This window comes from Lepisosteus platostomus, chromosome 17 (genome assembly GCF_059453375.1).
Source record: "Lepisosteus platostomus isolate fLepPlt1 chromosome 17, fLepPlt1.hap1, whole genome shotgun sequence".
In the NCBI taxonomy this organism is placed as follows: domain Eukaryota; kingdom Metazoa; phylum Chordata; class Actinopteri; order Semionotiformes; family Lepisosteidae; genus Lepisosteus; species Lepisosteus platostomus.
The window spans coordinates 21314959-21331269 of NC_142627.1; the positions used below are offsets into that span (position 1 = coordinate 21314959).

The window sequence follows — 16311 nt, forward strand, 5'->3', positions numbered from 1 at the left end:
GAATAATGAATAATGAAAGAAGTACAAAAAAAGCATCTCTTGCAGTTATGTTACAGTTGGTTTTGGAATGGTTTCTTCACAGTTTTGGAGAGCATTTGACTCACATTTTAAACATTACCAGTATCTTCCTTGGCTGAAATAATTTGTTGGTGTTACAATTAGAAAAGCAAATCTGTTTATTAATTGTTAAGAGATTGCATAGTACAGTACAACTGAAAGCCTTTTACTAATCAGAATTTTTTGGCAGAATTAACCCGTCAGTTAGTCACATTGTAGTGTTTTGGTTATTATAATTTTCCCTTCTTCAGCAGCTGAGCTGTGTCCTATCTTACAGGAGGTTGTGTACCACAGTCATTCAGAAGGATGCTTTCCTCCTGGAGACCTGCTGAGAGATTACCTGGGCAAGCTCCGAGCAGGAGACAGGGGGGAGAAAGAGCTCTGTGCCTTGCTGACATTATTGCTCCGGATCTTCATTCCTGCTCTGAACTGTCCCAGTTCCACTTTCAGAGGTACAATCTTTACTTACTATAAGAAAAGGCAAAGGACTACAAAGTCACAATGATAATAATACTCTTCTTATTTACTTTCAGACTTGTTCATCAAACTTTAACAAAAACTAACATTTGAATTACTGTATGGTCAAATTACCTTACATGCACACAGGCGTGTGTTTGATTAGCGAAGCTTAAGGTCCTGCGGTTTGTTCTGTTCTTCCCAGGACGGACATGGTGGAACCCTGAGAGACTTGACACTCCAGCATGCCACTACCTGCGTCTGCTCTGCCAGCTCTTTGACATCATCATCAATGGGGCCAGCCAAGGACACACAGCCTGCGGCTTCAGGCCTCTCATGCAGCTCTTCTGTCAGGTACTTCACAGCTGCTCTCGGGTCACATGGTCACTGACGCGAACGAGCCAGAAGCTGTTGTCCAGGGGCCTCCCTGTGGAGCTGCACATCGCACCTGCACGTGTCAGGGTGAAAACGCGACCTTGTGTCCGAGTTCAGATGTGACCGCGCACGTTTTCTGTCGGTTTTGGTTAAGAATGATGTTTTAAGGAGAATTGGCATGTTTGTCTATTAGGTGGCATTTTCGTTTTAGTGGACGTAGGGCTGCAGTGTACAAAAATGAAGTCTGTGCAGCTGAATGATTTGTACGGAAATATTTATCATGGTAAGATTGACGCAAATATTCATGCATTTTCTTAGGTAACGGTAACAAGAACAAAATATTACTTGTGCTGCCTAACCTCATAGCCTAAACCAAACATCCACTGGAGGTGCTGTTTTTCCGCCTCTTCAGGTTCACCTGAGTGACCCCATGGACCTGTTCAAGTTCCTGTCGTTGCTGTGGGGCTACGGGGCCAACCTGGGCCAGCAGCTGGGCTGCAAGGTGCCCGCGGTGCTGCAGACTCAGGCCCTGTATGTGGGCAGGGCCCTCCTTGCAGCACAGCCAGTCCGAACCCTGGAGCAGCTGGCGTCCGAATCCTCCCCAGGTATCCCACCCTGGCCGCTGCGGACCCCGAGAGCCGGTACCCCTGACGTAGAAGGGGTTCAGCTCGGCAGGCGGACCTTTCAAGCCTGGAAAAGGCCCCTGCCCAAAAGTTGATTTTACTATATATTTTTTTAAAGGCTTTCCGTAGTTTTCTTCCTGTGTTTGATGTCTGCGTGTGAGTTTGAAGGGCTGCAATGACGGGATCGGGTGTCAATGTGTGTCTGTACACGGGTCCTCTCTCTCCTGGCAGTGATGGCGTCTCTGGTGGTGTGTCTGGGCAGCCTGGTGAGGGAGGTCCGCAGGGCCGCGCTGGCCTGCCTGCAGAGCCTGGCCGGGGCAGAGACCTCTCCCTTCCAGCCTGTCATCGAGAAGCTGCTCCAGTCCGCAGAGGAGCTCATTGCAGATCCCTCTCACGTCAGCCAGGTACCCCGAGTAGCCCTGAAGGGAATCGGGTTTATTTTGTGACACCTCTGCCTCTGGAATAAGCTTCATGTTTACATTTTTGGGGTGTATGGTATGCAGAGTCACACGAGGAAAATATATGCCCTAAATCGGATTTCAGAAGTTATTGAAAGTGATTATACGCTTTATTTCTCTGTTTTCTCTCTCATGTATTTGTCTCATTCTGATATACTGTCATTAATAAAGTAAAAAGAAAAATTGTGTTATTTGTGCTCTGTTGACTTATGGGTATGATAGATCACTTTTAACAGACATAGCTGCCCCGGGGAATAAAGATCTGGTCTTTCGCCATGCAGATTCTTGGCCAGCTGTTTCAAGGGGTGGCGGTGCCTGGGAAAGGGAGGTCTCGGGAGAAGAAGCTGGCTGTGTCCCTGGAGCAGCTACTGCACTGCGCCCAGGACCCGGAGTGCCCGTCGTACACTGCCAGGGGTCTGCTGAAGGTCCTGCAGGAGGTCAATGGAGAGGTACGTCGGCTCCCAGTCAGCATGCATTGGTGCACAGAAAACACCGTTCCCGAGCGCAGAGCTCCCCCTTAGCTTCAAAAGCAAAAGAATGTGCTGGTCATGCTTTTTGGATGTTTTTTTCATTCCCAAACAAGGCCATTGCCAGTGATTAATCGCTCTGAGTAAGAGTTTGAAGGGCTCAGGCAAAAACACCTCACCTCAAACACCTCAAACTAAGAAAAAACACCTCACACTACTTCCTTGCGGTTTCAAGCGTCACGGTTTAAATGCAATTGGATTTTACTGACTCATGCCTGAGTAAGGCGTGTAAGTTGTTTCATGTGGAAACGTGACGGCCGTGCCCCGGGGAGCCCGGAGATGGAGAAACGGGGGGTGTCTGTCTTGAGCTGCTGGAGTCTGGGATGAGTCGCTCACGGTCGCTCTTGCAGGGGGTGCTGGCCGCGCTGCTGCCCGCCGTGGAGAGGCTGCTGCCAAGGTGTGGGCCGGAGCCCCCGGGACTCCTGACGGACGAAGCTCTGCTGCTGGGGCAGCTGCTGGGGAAGTTCGACGCACGGGCGGCCGCGCTCCTGGCCCGGGAGCGGCGCTGCCTGGACCTGTTTGTCAGGGCCCTGACCACTTCGCAGCCGGCCTGCCACGGGACGCCAGCCGTCCAGATCCTCGCTCTGGAGCAGGTGCGCAGCATGAGCTGGATCAGTGCGCCTCTGACAGCGCCTTCTCCTTTCCTGGGGGAGGATGGGATCCAGTTTCCCTCACTTTACGGGACTAGCACAGGGGAAGGAGTGTCCAGTATTGCCCGCTGTTTGTTACATTTCAAGCCCAAAAACACTAATATGCAGTGTATATGATTTTCTCACCTTTGCATGTTTATTGAATATTACATACATGAAGATGTTATGTTATATAAAAACAATGCTTTTATTATACACTTGTATATTGAGATATATCATATATATAATGAAAAATAAAATACTGTAGCTTAACATTTATGGTTTTGTGATCGTCATGGGCTTCAAACTCTAAATCAGAGCTTGAGCTCTTTTTTTCTGTTTGTTCTTAGTGTTAGAATTGTGACTGCCTTCCAGGTGGCCTCCAAATTAAAGATGGTGGATTTCAAACACATTATTCAGTGTTTGCTGCCCTCTTGTGTCGCTTGATTTGTCAGCTTCAACTTCGTCCACCATGATCACGTCCTACAAGTACATCTTTTGGTACAGCCCTTTCGTGGCTAGAATTATCCCTTGATCCGTGGGCTGGAACTGTTGGTCCTCTTTGCCAGATTTTGTACGTTAAATTCGAAAGCTGGTGAAGTTCATTAAAGTGAGGGATCACTGTAGTTTTTTGAAGGCATAAAAATTCTTATGTAACATACCCAAGCAATTATTAAGTGCTCCTACTGCCAGGATCGTCTCTCTAAATTGTTATCTTTGGCCCTCGCTGTAGAAAATGGGACCAGTCGTGATTGTTCCCTGAGAGCTGTCTGAGGGTGTGTGTGGGCTGTGTCATTATCTGTCTGCTGCTTTTGAACATTTGCAGGCTCTCAACGGGAGTGTTCCATCTTTTATCTCTTCACAGATCACAAAGCCCTTCTTCACAGCTCTGACAGACGACAAGATACAGCAGAGACTCCTGGGGGTGATGTTTGATTTGCTTGTGGAGTGTAGGAATCCGGCCTGCGCCCAGACTGTGAACAGCGTTTTCAAAGCAGTAAGCCTCTTCCTGTACTCCCTCCTGCTTGTTAAGTTGCACTAAGAAATTCATTTTGTGCATTTTTCCTTGTGCTGAGGTATCTCAGGAATTGTCTAGTCAGATCCGTTTCATTCTTGATCCGTTTCATCATTTCAGCATTTTTTTCTGTGCACCTCTGAAAATGTGGATCTCACTGTTGGGGGGTTTTATGTAGCTTTTTGTAGCATTTTTGAATTATAGACCTGAGTTTACACTGAGAATCAGTGTCAACCTTGTGTCTTTGTGAGAAGCCTGAACTGCGTTGCTTTGTGTTGACACAGCTAGCGGTTGATGCCGAGCAGGTGGCTAATGAGCTGGTTCCTGCAGAGAAGCCCAAAGCTTCAGCCACCGTGCAGCAGACCAGGAGACAGAAACTCCAGCAGCAACGGTAATGAAGTAGAGGAGCCGAGCACGTCTTCATACCCCAGAAACATTTCTTCATTCCCCCTGGTCTTAAGTTTAGTTCAAGTAGGTGGCTGCGTTGGCATGCATAGGCTGCAAAAGAACAAGTAAAGGTTTATGCCATTCTGTTCTTTTCAGCATGGAAAAAAATATTTTCTTCTTTCTTTTTAAGTTTAGTACAGACTGTGAGTATCAGGGCTCACCTGTTTGGACACTTTATATTCCTGATAAGGAGTTTTCAAGTTCATGTTTACTTGTCATTCCAGCCATATACAAGTATACAGTGGAACGAAATATCGCTCCTCCTGGTCCACGGTGCAAATACAGACAGGACACTGACATAGACATTGTAGACAGGATCCACATAGTGAAGAGTGCAAATTACATCGCAGTACATAATACAGTATACACATCACACTGGGGGGATTTAAACCCTGTTTCTGGAATTGGGGTGGGTGCCAGTAGATTCCAGGGTGTTGAGGAGCCTGACTACTTGTGTGGAAGAAGCTGTTACAGAGTCTGGTGGAGCTAGCCCATACACTGCTATATCTTTTCCTAGATGGTAGGGGAGCAAAGAGTTTATGGGAGGGCTGGGAAGGTCCATCTACTATACTGGAGGCCCTGTGTAAGCAGTGTTTATGATAGGTGACAGAAATGGAAGGGAGGGAGGCGCCGATTATTTTTTTTTCCTTTTATGATTAGCTCTTAAAATGTACTTTTTTAGAACACACAAAGTCCAGGACTTGTATTTTAAAATAAAGCAGGAAACCAGTCTGACTTTCTCTAAACGATTCTAGAATTCACACCTGCAGTGTAGGTACCAGAGGAGCTCTAGCAGACGCTCTGCAGAGGTGTAACTGGTTGGTGGTGTTGTGTGGTGCAGGAAAGCCCCAGTGGCTGATGGGCCTACACAGGCAGACGCGGTTTCCTGGCAACGGGTGACACTTATCCTGGAGCTGTTGCAGCACAAGAAGAAACTCAAGAAGCCCCAGATGCTGGTCCCTGCCCTCTTCACCCTCCTCTCCAGGTGCTCCCCGTCACAAAACTCACTTTGCTTTTATGCATTTTTTTAATCATGCTTGTTCCCCTAAAACAAAAGTAAAGCATGAAAATTGTGGGAAAAACGTAACCATCTCCTCCCTCTTCCCTGTGCCTAGTAGTTGTCATGAATAGTCTTGGCTTTCTGCAGGTGTCTGGAGCCCCAGGGTACAGAGCAGGCGAGTGTGGAGTACACCAAGCAACTAATCCTCAGCTGTCTGCTCAACGTCTGTCACAAAGTGTCCCCTGATGGAAAGCCTGTCAGCAAAGGTGCGCCACATCAGCAGTCTGTTACTGCTTTGTCTGACATCGCTGTGGAAAAACAGTATATTCATGGGATTTTGGTTTAGGACTGTCTTTTTGTTGCTAATCTAGGCTCTTGGTATATATTTCACATTCCTCATGTTCCACTGCCAGTTCCCACGGAGGGAGTTCCTGTCAGAAGTTGTCGTTAGGATGGAAGTACCTAGGCAGCATGTATCAGTTGGAACTGAACGCTTCTGTTGGCTTTATCCCAGCTAGATTGTCTTTTGTTCCCAGAACTGCTGGATGAAGAGAAGTTCAACGTGGAGCTGGTGGTGCAGTGTGTGAGGTGCTCCAACATGCCTCAGACGCATCACCATGCCTTACTGCTGCTGGGGGCTGTAGCAGGAATGTTTCCCGTAAGTCCTCATCTCTTTCCTGCCCAATCGCATTTCATAACCTTTAAGGGTACTTTGGTCATACCCTTTTCGGTGCTTTAAAAAATTGGGAAACCACGCCCATACTACCCGACTGTTCCTTTTCACAACAATTACCAGAACCTTGAGTGCCAGGTGCATCTTCTGTAACCTTGAGGTAATTCAATCCATGAAATATACATGTAAAACTGGTCACATGACTAGAGATACCCACACTGTGTACCTGCCACAACTTTAGTATTCTTATACTAGGAATAACTGATGTTTAGAAAAACGCAAGTAGTAAACTACTTCCAAGAATCATTCTAAATGGTTAATTCAGTGTTTGTTTTTTGTTTAGTGCATTTAAAATATTTTTATTAGTCTGTTGAACAAGTGATAACTTGGTCTTTTGTGTGAGGTTGGTTTATCAGGTTGGTCCAGGTAAAATTACTTTTATCAGAATATGCTGAACTCCAGGGGGACCTCTAAACTTCCAGACACTTCAGACAAAATGATTCTTGATAACTTTCATCCCCTTGTTTTTTCATTATAATTGAATTAAGGCTGAAATAGCGACAGAGGTATATGGAACATCCAGTGTAGTAGGGTACAGTTTTACAAAATATCGTTACATTTATGGTGTATTTTCTGGTGTGTTGTCTTTCACATCTTGTCACTGGCAAAATCATTCTTTTTTTCTTCTGTGCATGTTATCATCGATAATAAAATGTTAAATTATAACAATATATCTGCTCATGACATACTATTTGGCATTCATAGTAATTTGTTTCAACCACTAAAAACCACTTATTGTCACTGTTTTAAGTTACCGATTTTATAACAAGTTTCAAATTTGTCTTGTCAAGTGCGGTCTACTAACAAGGCTGTTCCACTGCGTATACTTGAGTCACTAGCGCACAGTGATTTGCAGCATAGTCGTACTTTTAATTGAAAGGATATTCACTCGTTGCTTTTCACTATGCCCCCTGGAACATTTCTCCGCTGTGTAATTCAGGATCTTTAGTACTGCCTCGTTTAGAATGGTTTGTCTTACTGAATTTGTGAAGCTTTCTTTACATCTTTTCCCTCACAGCTGTAACATTATTATTACAAGAATGACTGCCCATGTTATAGTCAAAGTAGCCAATTTCTTCATTCTTTTGTCATAGGAAAAAATCCTGCACAACATCATGCCCATCTTTACTTTCATGGGGGCAAACATCATGAGGCTCGATGACATCTACAGTTTCCAGGTCATCAACAAGACTGTCCAGACTGTGATCCCTGCGCTTATACAGGTGGGTGCCCCGCGGACTCCAGTAACAGTTCAGTCTACACTTTAATATGTGAAAGAAAGTTACCTGTCTTGTGATTTCATCTTTAAAGCCCCATAAGAGGTAAAACAAAATGGAATCAGAAAAATAGAAGTAAACGCATGGAAAGACAGGACTGCAGTTAGCCACTTTGAGTGCAGTAGCACAGCTCCTGACAGTCCGACCCCTGTGAAGGAACGTGTGTGGGGGACTGGGAGCGTGCTGGGAGCATCCTGGCAATGGTACCTGTGTTGCAGGCTCACGAAGGCGGACCTTCGCAGTCTCCGGGAGAGATGGAGAGCGTGGTGGCCGGCATCGTCCGCGTGTTTGTGGACGCTCTGCCCCACGTCCCTGAACACCGCCGCCTGCCCATCCTGAGCCAGCTGGTGGGCACCCTGGGGCCGGAGCGCTTCCTGTGGGTGCTGCTCCTGCTCTTGTTCAAGCAGCACGCTACCGAGACGGGCGCTGGCAGCAGCGGTGCGGAGAAGGTACGGAGTTGGCCAACCCGAGTTGTCTCCGCACGCGACAGCCAATTTAGATCTTTGCAGTTGTGTTTCAATAGCGTTTCTCAAAAGAATCTACAGTGTATTTTCATAAGGCATATAGTGGTATGCATGATGAAACCCACAGTATCCATAGTAAAGCAGCTGAATGCCTTTTTAAAATGCCCTCCCAAACTTCTGGTCCCAATCATAATGTCGTTTGATCACACCCGTAGCACAACAGAACACGAGTCGGGCTCCTGAGTGGCCTGACCAATAACAAATATGATTGATTATAAGTTGCAGAAACCAGTCAAAATCTGAATCGAAACCTTTTATTACTGCTGTGTTGTAACTTGCTGCAGACCGCTGGATGTTAAAATCAACCTCCTTGTCACCTTTTCCTTCATGTGAAGGTGTTTATATGTCATACTTTTGGATATTTTTTCCAATTTAAAAAAAAACTGCAGTGTTGTAAAAGCAAGATTGAATCTCTCCAGCCAGGTGAGGCTGTCAGAAGAGAGATGAATGGAGGCTTATTTCTATTTTCTGCCTCCAGGATGCTGTTCTGGAGAGGGATATGGAGTTCTGGATCTCCGTGTGCTGCACGTTTGAGCTACAGGAGCAGCTCTGTTCCCTGATCAAAATCCTGCAGTACCTGACCACCTTACCAGAGGACAAGGAGGAAGGTGGCTGCAAATCACTCGCTCGATCTTTTCTTTTATTTGTTTTCTCAATCTCATTTCATAAAACCACTAAAAAGGGCTTTCTGGGAATTTCAAAGCTCAGACCTTTAACCATTATATGGCAATTGGCCATTTACTTAATGAAACATGGTGTTAAGTTAATTTAATGAAATATTTCATTAGTTATTGTCTTAAATCATTGAATGACCTCTTTTTGGCGTCAGTTTATTGTAGCTTTGGCTGTGCTTGGGAAATATGAAGCTGAACTTGAAGCTGAAGAGAGCCTCTTCTCAATTTGATTAGTCAGTTTGGCCAACAGTTGCTTCAGAGGGGCTGTCGGGTAGCGATGTGAGGTGGTTCTGTATCTGCATTCCAGCATGGTTTAGGTATCGGTCTTGTTAAAGGTCCAACTGGGGTCGAACTTCAGTCATAAAGTGTACCAATGGGGGCAGAAATGGGGGCCCTTGAGTTCCCCTGTAAGGCCTTGGAGCTCCATTGAGAGCAGGCTTGGGAACTCGCTGGTGCCCGAGGTGATTGCAGCCGTTAACGAATCCAAGCCATTAACGAAGCATGAGAAGGCATGAGAGCTAAAGGGGAAAGGCAGTTCTGTATAACAACTATAGTCAGATACTCAAATACACAGTTGTGTGCAACTCGTTAGGCACCTCTGGTGAAATTGTATGTTTCAGTACATCTCTAAGTGAAAAGATGTTGACACAACCTTTGCATGGTACAAACTTATGGTACGAACATGACATCTTTCTGCATATTTTAGTGCACAGTTAGTATGTATTTGCAGATTTTTAACAGATTGGGGGGGAAAAATAAAGAAGTGAATGTGGCATGAGCGAAGGTTTGGGCACCCTTTCAGGCGATTGATCACTCCTTTATGATTTGTGTTTTTCAAAGGCCCCAAAACAAATACACAGTTTCTAACTGTATTGTAAAAATACATTGTATGAAGGTTAATAAATCTGGTTATTGAAGAAAGGGAAATTTCAAATGAAAAAGATGTTAAATAACTGAGAAACTGGGACTGCAGTGCCCCTTTAAATGCTTTCTAAAAGGAAGCATATTAAATAATTAATGAAAACACCAGAAACATGGAACATTTAACATGCTGCAACTGTATCTGTACACTGTCGGGTGTTGCAGTTGGAAGACTTTTGTTCTCAACTTAAGCACATTTGTTGTAACGTTAAGCTCCAACACAGTACAATACCCTCTGTGGGTACTGTTAAAACAGCACCGCACATGACTGGCCTTCAGCAGAAAACCTGACAGAACAGAAACAGCCCTTACTGGGGTTGTCTGCCTTGGCTGTTCATCAGGATACTTGACAGACGTGACCTCATCACATTTTTGTGCTGAGCAAAATAAAAAAAAGCAACATGTGAAACACCATGAGGCTGTACCTAAAAATCAGAATGGCATTCTTAGAAAAAGAAAAATGCATGTAAACCTGTTGATGAAAAGGCTGCTGTTGTTTGTTTTTTTTGTTTGAAAAAAGGAGCAGCACACAAGACCACACATGGCTGGTTTTGTGTGTTGCTTCCAAAAACAGCAAAATCTTGTGCTATTGGTAAACCAGCCCCTATTATTTTAAATATTTGATTTGAAGACATTGGTTTATATACTAAATACATCTGTATATAAAGAAAAAATATTCAGCTTCCTGTACCGCACAGAGGGCAAAGTATAATAACATGCATGAAGCAGAGTGAAGGGCTCCATGAGGGCACGAAGTAAATTATCAAGAAGAAGTATAACCAGTCTTCCTAGAGCAATTTAAGGGATATAAGAGCTTTTAAGATTGTGATAATTCGATTTTAAGATTTAAGTTTTTCTGCTGTAGTTCAGAACTGTCGGCAAGACCTTAAAACTAATATCTCCGCCTTCACGTTTAAATTCCAGATTATTGATGCATGCAGTGTACTGAAGGCACGGTGCAGTTTCGTTTCTAGTTTTCATTTCCTTATGATTTCCTTATGATGAATATGGTTATTCATTGAACCATAGCAGGAATGGTTTTAAGTTCCTGGCGAAGCTGTCAGTTGGCTTGAAGGGCCCTTTGAGAACATACATTTCAGGGAGCAGTGTGGGAGAAGATGGATTCGTCTCCTTATTTGGGGTCGGTCATTGATGCGTTGTAGTGCTTTGCCTAAAAAAAACTATGCAGATTATTGCCGATTAAAGATATTAAATGGTAAGAGAAACCCCTTGTTGCTGGATTCAAACGATTCTTTGTGGCAAGTAGTTTGCACAGAAAATGATAGTTTTTTTTCCGTGCTACATAAAATAAACTATGCTACATGCAGTGCGTGACAGTAGCATAGTAAATGGTTTACAGCTCTATGGTGTTTACAAAGACTGGAATGCATAAATTGTTGCAGTTGCCTTGTTAAAGTAAAAGCCCGAGTTGAAATCACAAAGCACAAGCAAATAAGTATTTGAGCAACAAGTTAAAATGTGCTTTGACTTGCTATTCTGTGCAGGCTTCTAAATTAACTTTCTGTAATGTGGTCCATGTTCATTCCCAGCTTGTTTTAGCATGTTCCCTGTAAAACACTCAAAGCAAGGAAACAAAAAGAATCTCACAAACAATTTTATTGCATTATTGCTTTTTTCATATAGAAAACACAAATTGCCCTTGCATATCATCAGATATGCCAGCTCTACATTGAAATTTGTAAAACAAATGTTTCATCCTTGTTTGCCTTTTAACCTTCTACATGAATCAGTGCTGATATAGATGAAAAAGCTGCTAACTAGCTCCTAGAATTGACTTTTGGTATGTGACTTTTGGAATGTGAAAAGGAGTGATTTATCTTTGTCGGTAGTAAGGGAGATCTACTGAACCTGGAAAGAAATACTCACAATGCCTTTTTCGTGTGTCTGCATGTTAAGATGCACAGAGAACCTGAAGATCACATTTGATGTTCAGCAGTGTCACGAGTGGCTCTTAAAACATTTATAGGCCTGTCCTCCCAGATCCCTCATGCTCTGCTGTTCTTTGACTAGCTGCAGAAAGGAGTAGATCTACACGGAGAAAGCCCAAAAAAGATGAAGTGGAAGACCTGCTGTTCAGTGTGGAAGCGCACAGTGGCAAGGAGCTGCGACATTTCAAGTTTCTGTCGGTCTCCTTCATGGCACACTTGCTGGCCTCAGACAGCTTTGTCGGGAAGGTAAGAGGAAGGGAGCCTGGTGGTCATGTACGCTGAACAAATGTGTGACCCAGACAGCCTGTTAAGGATAAGTTTCTGTGGGCTGTAGTTGACATTTCATCAGTTAACGTTTCATGTTCTGAAGAAAGACCAGCCCCAACTCCAGGCAATCACCTGCTCACAGGGGTGTAAATATGGGTGTTCCGACTGATTTCCTGAGGTTCTGTGTGCTCAGTTATTCCATCAGCTCTGCCAGCACAGCAATGCTTTGGTGTGTGCGAGAGGGTGGTTCCAACTGCCTTGTCCGTGTGACCAGGTTGTTGACCCTGAAGGCAAGCAGGTTAAAAGTCAAATCATTAACTCAAACACCATGACTTGTGTCCTGTGTGTCCTGAACTGGTGTTTGTATAGTGGCTTATGCAAACCTTTGTTTTTCATTATTCCAGTTGCGTACTTAAACAAATTAAATACTTAAATGATTAAGGCAAACATAGGTTACTTAAGGGAGTAATTTGTCTTGCATACTGTATGCTTCTGCAATATATTTTACATTTATGAAAATAAAGATATTTAAAGCTCCTTTGTTGCTTAGTTGTGGATTGCTGTAGTATATGTTTTTTTTTACAGAAACCCCAGGTGGAGTAGGGGGATGTACTGTGCTCTGTGTGTCAATGTGTCTTCTGTTTTTACAGGTGGCAAACAGTGACGAGACACAGCAAGAACATCTGCAGAGTCTTGAGCAAAGGTGTGTGGTATCACTTCAAAGTACTGCGACCAGTGATGCGCATTGTATGGAATTTAAGTTTTGTGATAGTAATTCAACATTATTTTTTCTTCTCCACTAAAACTTTGTTTAATCCAGTTTGTTAGACAATTAACTTGCCTTGTTTTTAGCATGCCCTGTACACTGCAGAGCAGTAGTGTGTAGTTCTAAATCTCCCTGGACACGTCCGTGTTCTTTCAGCCTGCTGGAGGAGGTCCTTCGCTACATCAACTCCGTGGCTCAGTGCGTGGAGCATAACTCCGACAAGCCCACGGCCAAGTTCTGGAGGGCTCTTCTCAGCAAGTCCTACGATGTCCTGGATAAAGTAAGAGTTGCTTTGCTTTATTGCCGTGTTTCTGTTGTTACCATTTCTGGTCTTTGGAGTTTTCTGACCTGTGCCTACCGACTGTGCTGTTGTCTGTGCAGGTGAACGCCCTGCTGCCCACTGACACCTTCATCCCCGTGATGAGAGGCCTCATGAGCAACCAGCTGCCCTCAGTGAGGCGCAAGGCTATGGACCTGCTCAACAACAAGCTTCAGCAGAAGGTGCACTGGGAGGAGGGACAGGTGTGTTTTATGTTTCCACGCAACACGGCCGTTCACTGCTGTTGATGCAGGCTGACACAGCCCGGTGTTTTTGACCCACACTCCTGGTGCTTTGATGACTGCCGGCTCTTGCCTTCCACGCAGGTGAGGCTGCTGCTGGATCTGGTGGGAGAGCTGCTGGCCATAGCGACGCACGGGCGGCGGGAGGAGGAGGAGCAGGCCATCAACAGGCAGACGGCCCTCTACAGCCTCAAGCTGCTCTGCCGCTGCTTTGGCGCAGCTCATCAAGAGGCGTTCCTGCCCGTGCTGAGCACTGCGGTGGGCCTGGTCACCACGCAGGAGGAGGAGAGAAACGTCATGGGCAGTGCCCTTCTGTGCATCGCAGAGGTCACTAGCACTCTTAAAGCCCTGGCTATACCACAGCTGCCAAGGTGAGCCATGTGGTAAAGCAAGAAGCACTCGAAGTTAGCATGGTCCTCTGTTTTCAAATATCACAACCACCTCTTCACAGCTGAACAGCGGCCTCATGTTTTTGCAAAGCGAATGGAAGGAGTTAGTGCTCTGTAGATCTCAGACTCAGTCCTTTTGAAGCTGACAGCAATGTTTTTCCTGGATCAGCAGTCCCTTAAATCAGCAACTCTCTTCACCTTATTCCTCATGCTACAGGTTCAGGTAGAAAGGTTTAGTTTAGTTCATTGTTTTATGTGTCATGACTAAAAAATAACTTTCATTTGCAGGGCCTGAAGTCTGAAAATATAAAAATAATGATGTAAAGTGAATTTATTCAATTAAAGTTAATGTCTTCTGTCCAGACTGATGCCTGCTGTGCTTCAGACTCTGAAAGACCGCAAGGAGTTACTCTCCAACGAAATCTACTTACTCAGTACAGTCACTGCTTTGCATCGGGTCTGTGAAACTCTGCCACATTTTGTCAGCCCTTACCTCATGGACATCTTAGTGCAGGTGAGCAGTGGTTTACCCTTTCCAACTTGTATACATCAAGCATTGTTACCATTTAAACTCTTTGCATGGGCCATTTGTCGTAAAGTCTCAATTTCTGAAGTATGGAGCTATGCTTGTTTTCTGCAAATAGTAAGTACCATACATTTATCCTGTCTGTTAAAATCTGCACTAGGATACTCCAAACTGCTTTTCTTGGCATCCCTGGGTTTTATGGAAATGTGTGATCTGATCTGCATGCAGGTTGCTCACCTCACCAGGCTTGCGGAGAAGGTGACTCAGTGCCCACAGCTGGGTGTGAGGCTGACGTCTCTCAAGACCACGCTGGCGACAAACATTCCTCCGCGGGTGCTGCTGCCCACTGTCACCAAATGCTACAACAGGCTGGTCCAGTCCCACCAGGTGCGTGATGGCTGGGGAACTTTCTGCATTGCTTGCACATTAGGATTGACATCCGGCATTAGGAAGCTTGCTTAGAGATTCATAAACCACAGCAAAGCTCAGGGATCTGAACATGACCATTGTAAAAGAGAAACATAACTTATTGAGTGGGTGAAATATCTTTGGGTTGTGAGTAAAGCACAAAAGTTATCATGGCAATTAACGATCTATTCTGATTGATAAAAGTTTCTAACTAGCCCAAAGCAGAATGAATAAAAACCTGAATGAAAGGGACATTTTGCTTGTGAATGTCAAGAATGACTTGATGTCATCGGGACCTTGTGTGTTTTTGTTTCTTTGTGGCAGAGCTACCTCGGCCCACTGATGGACGTCCTGCAGGAGCACATTAGTCACATGGAGCGCGACCTGCTGACCTCTCACCAGTCTGAGCTGACAGCCTTCTTCCTCACTGCCCTGGACTTCAGAGCAGAGCACTCCCAGGTGCGTCCTGTGTGGGAACTGAGCCTGCTGGAGGAGGGGAGGATGTTGTGCTCTCCCTTCCCGAATAGAAATCCGGGGTGTTTTCAATTTTTGGTGGTAGAATAAGAATGTTTTTGGGGAAAAAAACAGTGTATATCCTACTATATTTTTTTATCCGTTTTTAAATAAATAATAAAGATAATTGTATAGTTATCTTTTATAGTTATAGTGGAGGCTCCCTGGTTGAACTGGTCTGGGTGCACACTGAGAATGGTGGATGAGCACAAGTCCAGTCACTGGGATTCCCTGAGCCGCAGTACACCACTGGTGAAGCACCTGTTGAGTGGATAGACTCCTGGGCCTTGCAGAATCCTGCCAGCGTGCACTACTGTCAGCAAGAGATTGTGACGCTGCAAGCTGCTTCTATTCCTATACCAAGCTGTATAGGAATAGGATAATACATGAATAATAGGCTTTGGGCCAACAAGGAAATTAATAAGAATAATTTAATTAATAATTGCTTACACTTATATAGCGCTTTTCTGGACACTCCACTCAAAGCGCTTTACAGGTAATGGGGACTCCCCTCCAACACCACCAGTGTGCAGCCCCACCTGGATGATGCGACGGCAGCCATAGTGCGCCAGAACGCTCACCACACCACATCAAATTAAGCCAGAGGCTTGCGGGTATTTTTCAGTTAGCTGCCAATTAAGACTTCAAAAACGTGATTTGCTTTCTTCTCAAAGTAGTTAAGTAATTGAGATCAAAGTTAACATGAAAAGCAGAGAATCCTCAGGCATTTGCAGCTTGGTGCTGCCTGTTCTTGGTCAGAATAGTTTTAGCGAATTTAATCTGTACTGTGCTGTGGTGTTAACGCTCATCGCTCTGCTTACAGTTAAGCAACAACAGTTTCATTACACTGTAGTGCACTGCAGGACTGTCAGGACCTGGAGAAATGTTTTGTTTCTTTCTAGAAACTTAAAAGTAATCCAGATAAACTTGCTGGGTATGGTGTGTCAGGAGTGATTTTGTTCAAGCTCAGTTATTGTTAGGCACGTTTTCTTTTCAAATATCCTGATGTATGATTAAAGTAGTGCAAGTAAAGTATTTTATAAGTGTCTTTTTATCCACCCGAATTTTATTATCGCCCATCCATAACAGTAATATATGAGTCTCTTATCATTTCTCCTGCCGCACAGAGGCTATGGGCTAGCGTGCCAGATGTGTGCACATGCAATACAGGGATTGTGACGTAAATTAATCCGAATTGATTAGCAGTGGTAGCTCA

General features: G+C 44.6%; 1 protein-coding gene and 1 long non-coding RNA gene across 3 annotated transcripts in view; one reads left to right on the forward strand and one right to left on the reverse strand.

Moving 5' to 3' along the window:
* heatr1 (HEAT repeat containing 1) overlaps positions 1-16311 on the forward strand; it is a 29935-nt gene that overhangs the window by 8993 nt on the left and 4631 nt on the right. For both annotated transcript variants that reach the window (XM_088610750.1, XM_088610751.1), the window contains exons 18-39: positions 335-509; positions 719-867; positions 1301-1493; positions 1743-1915; positions 2251-2418; positions 2847-3089; positions 3991-4122; positions 4425-4531; positions 5429-5572; positions 5735-5853; positions 6124-6245; positions 7415-7543; positions 7816-8046; positions 8600-8729; positions 11748-11911; positions 12583-12635; positions 12855-12978; positions 13080-13220; positions 13344-13630; positions 14012-14162; positions 14403-14561; positions 14907-15041. In XM_088610750.1, coding sequence (XP_088466876.1) covers positions 335-509; positions 719-867; positions 1301-1493; positions 1743-1915; positions 2251-2418; positions 2847-3089; positions 3991-4122; positions 4425-4531; positions 5429-5572; positions 5735-5853; positions 6124-6245; positions 7415-7543; positions 7816-8046; positions 8600-8729; positions 11748-11911; positions 12583-12635; positions 12855-12978; positions 13080-13220; positions 13344-13630; positions 14012-14162; positions 14403-14561; positions 14907-15041 — 3429 coding nt within the window. The remainder of the gene's footprint in view (positions 1-334; positions 510-718; positions 868-1300; positions 1494-1742; positions 1916-2250; positions 2419-2846; positions 3090-3990; positions 4123-4424; positions 4532-5428; positions 5573-5734; positions 5854-6123; positions 6246-7414; positions 7544-7815; positions 8047-8599; positions 8730-11747; positions 11912-12582; positions 12636-12854; positions 12979-13079; positions 13221-13343; positions 13631-14011; positions 14163-14402; positions 14562-14906; positions 15042-16311) is intronic.
* Positions 11319-12907, reverse strand: LOC148646358 (uncharacterized). Its single transcript, XR_015928013.1, has 2 exons — positions 12774-12907; positions 11319-12216 (listed from the first exon to the last, which is right to left on the reverse strand). It is a non-coding gene; the product is annotated as an uncharacterized LOC148646358 (long non-coding RNA).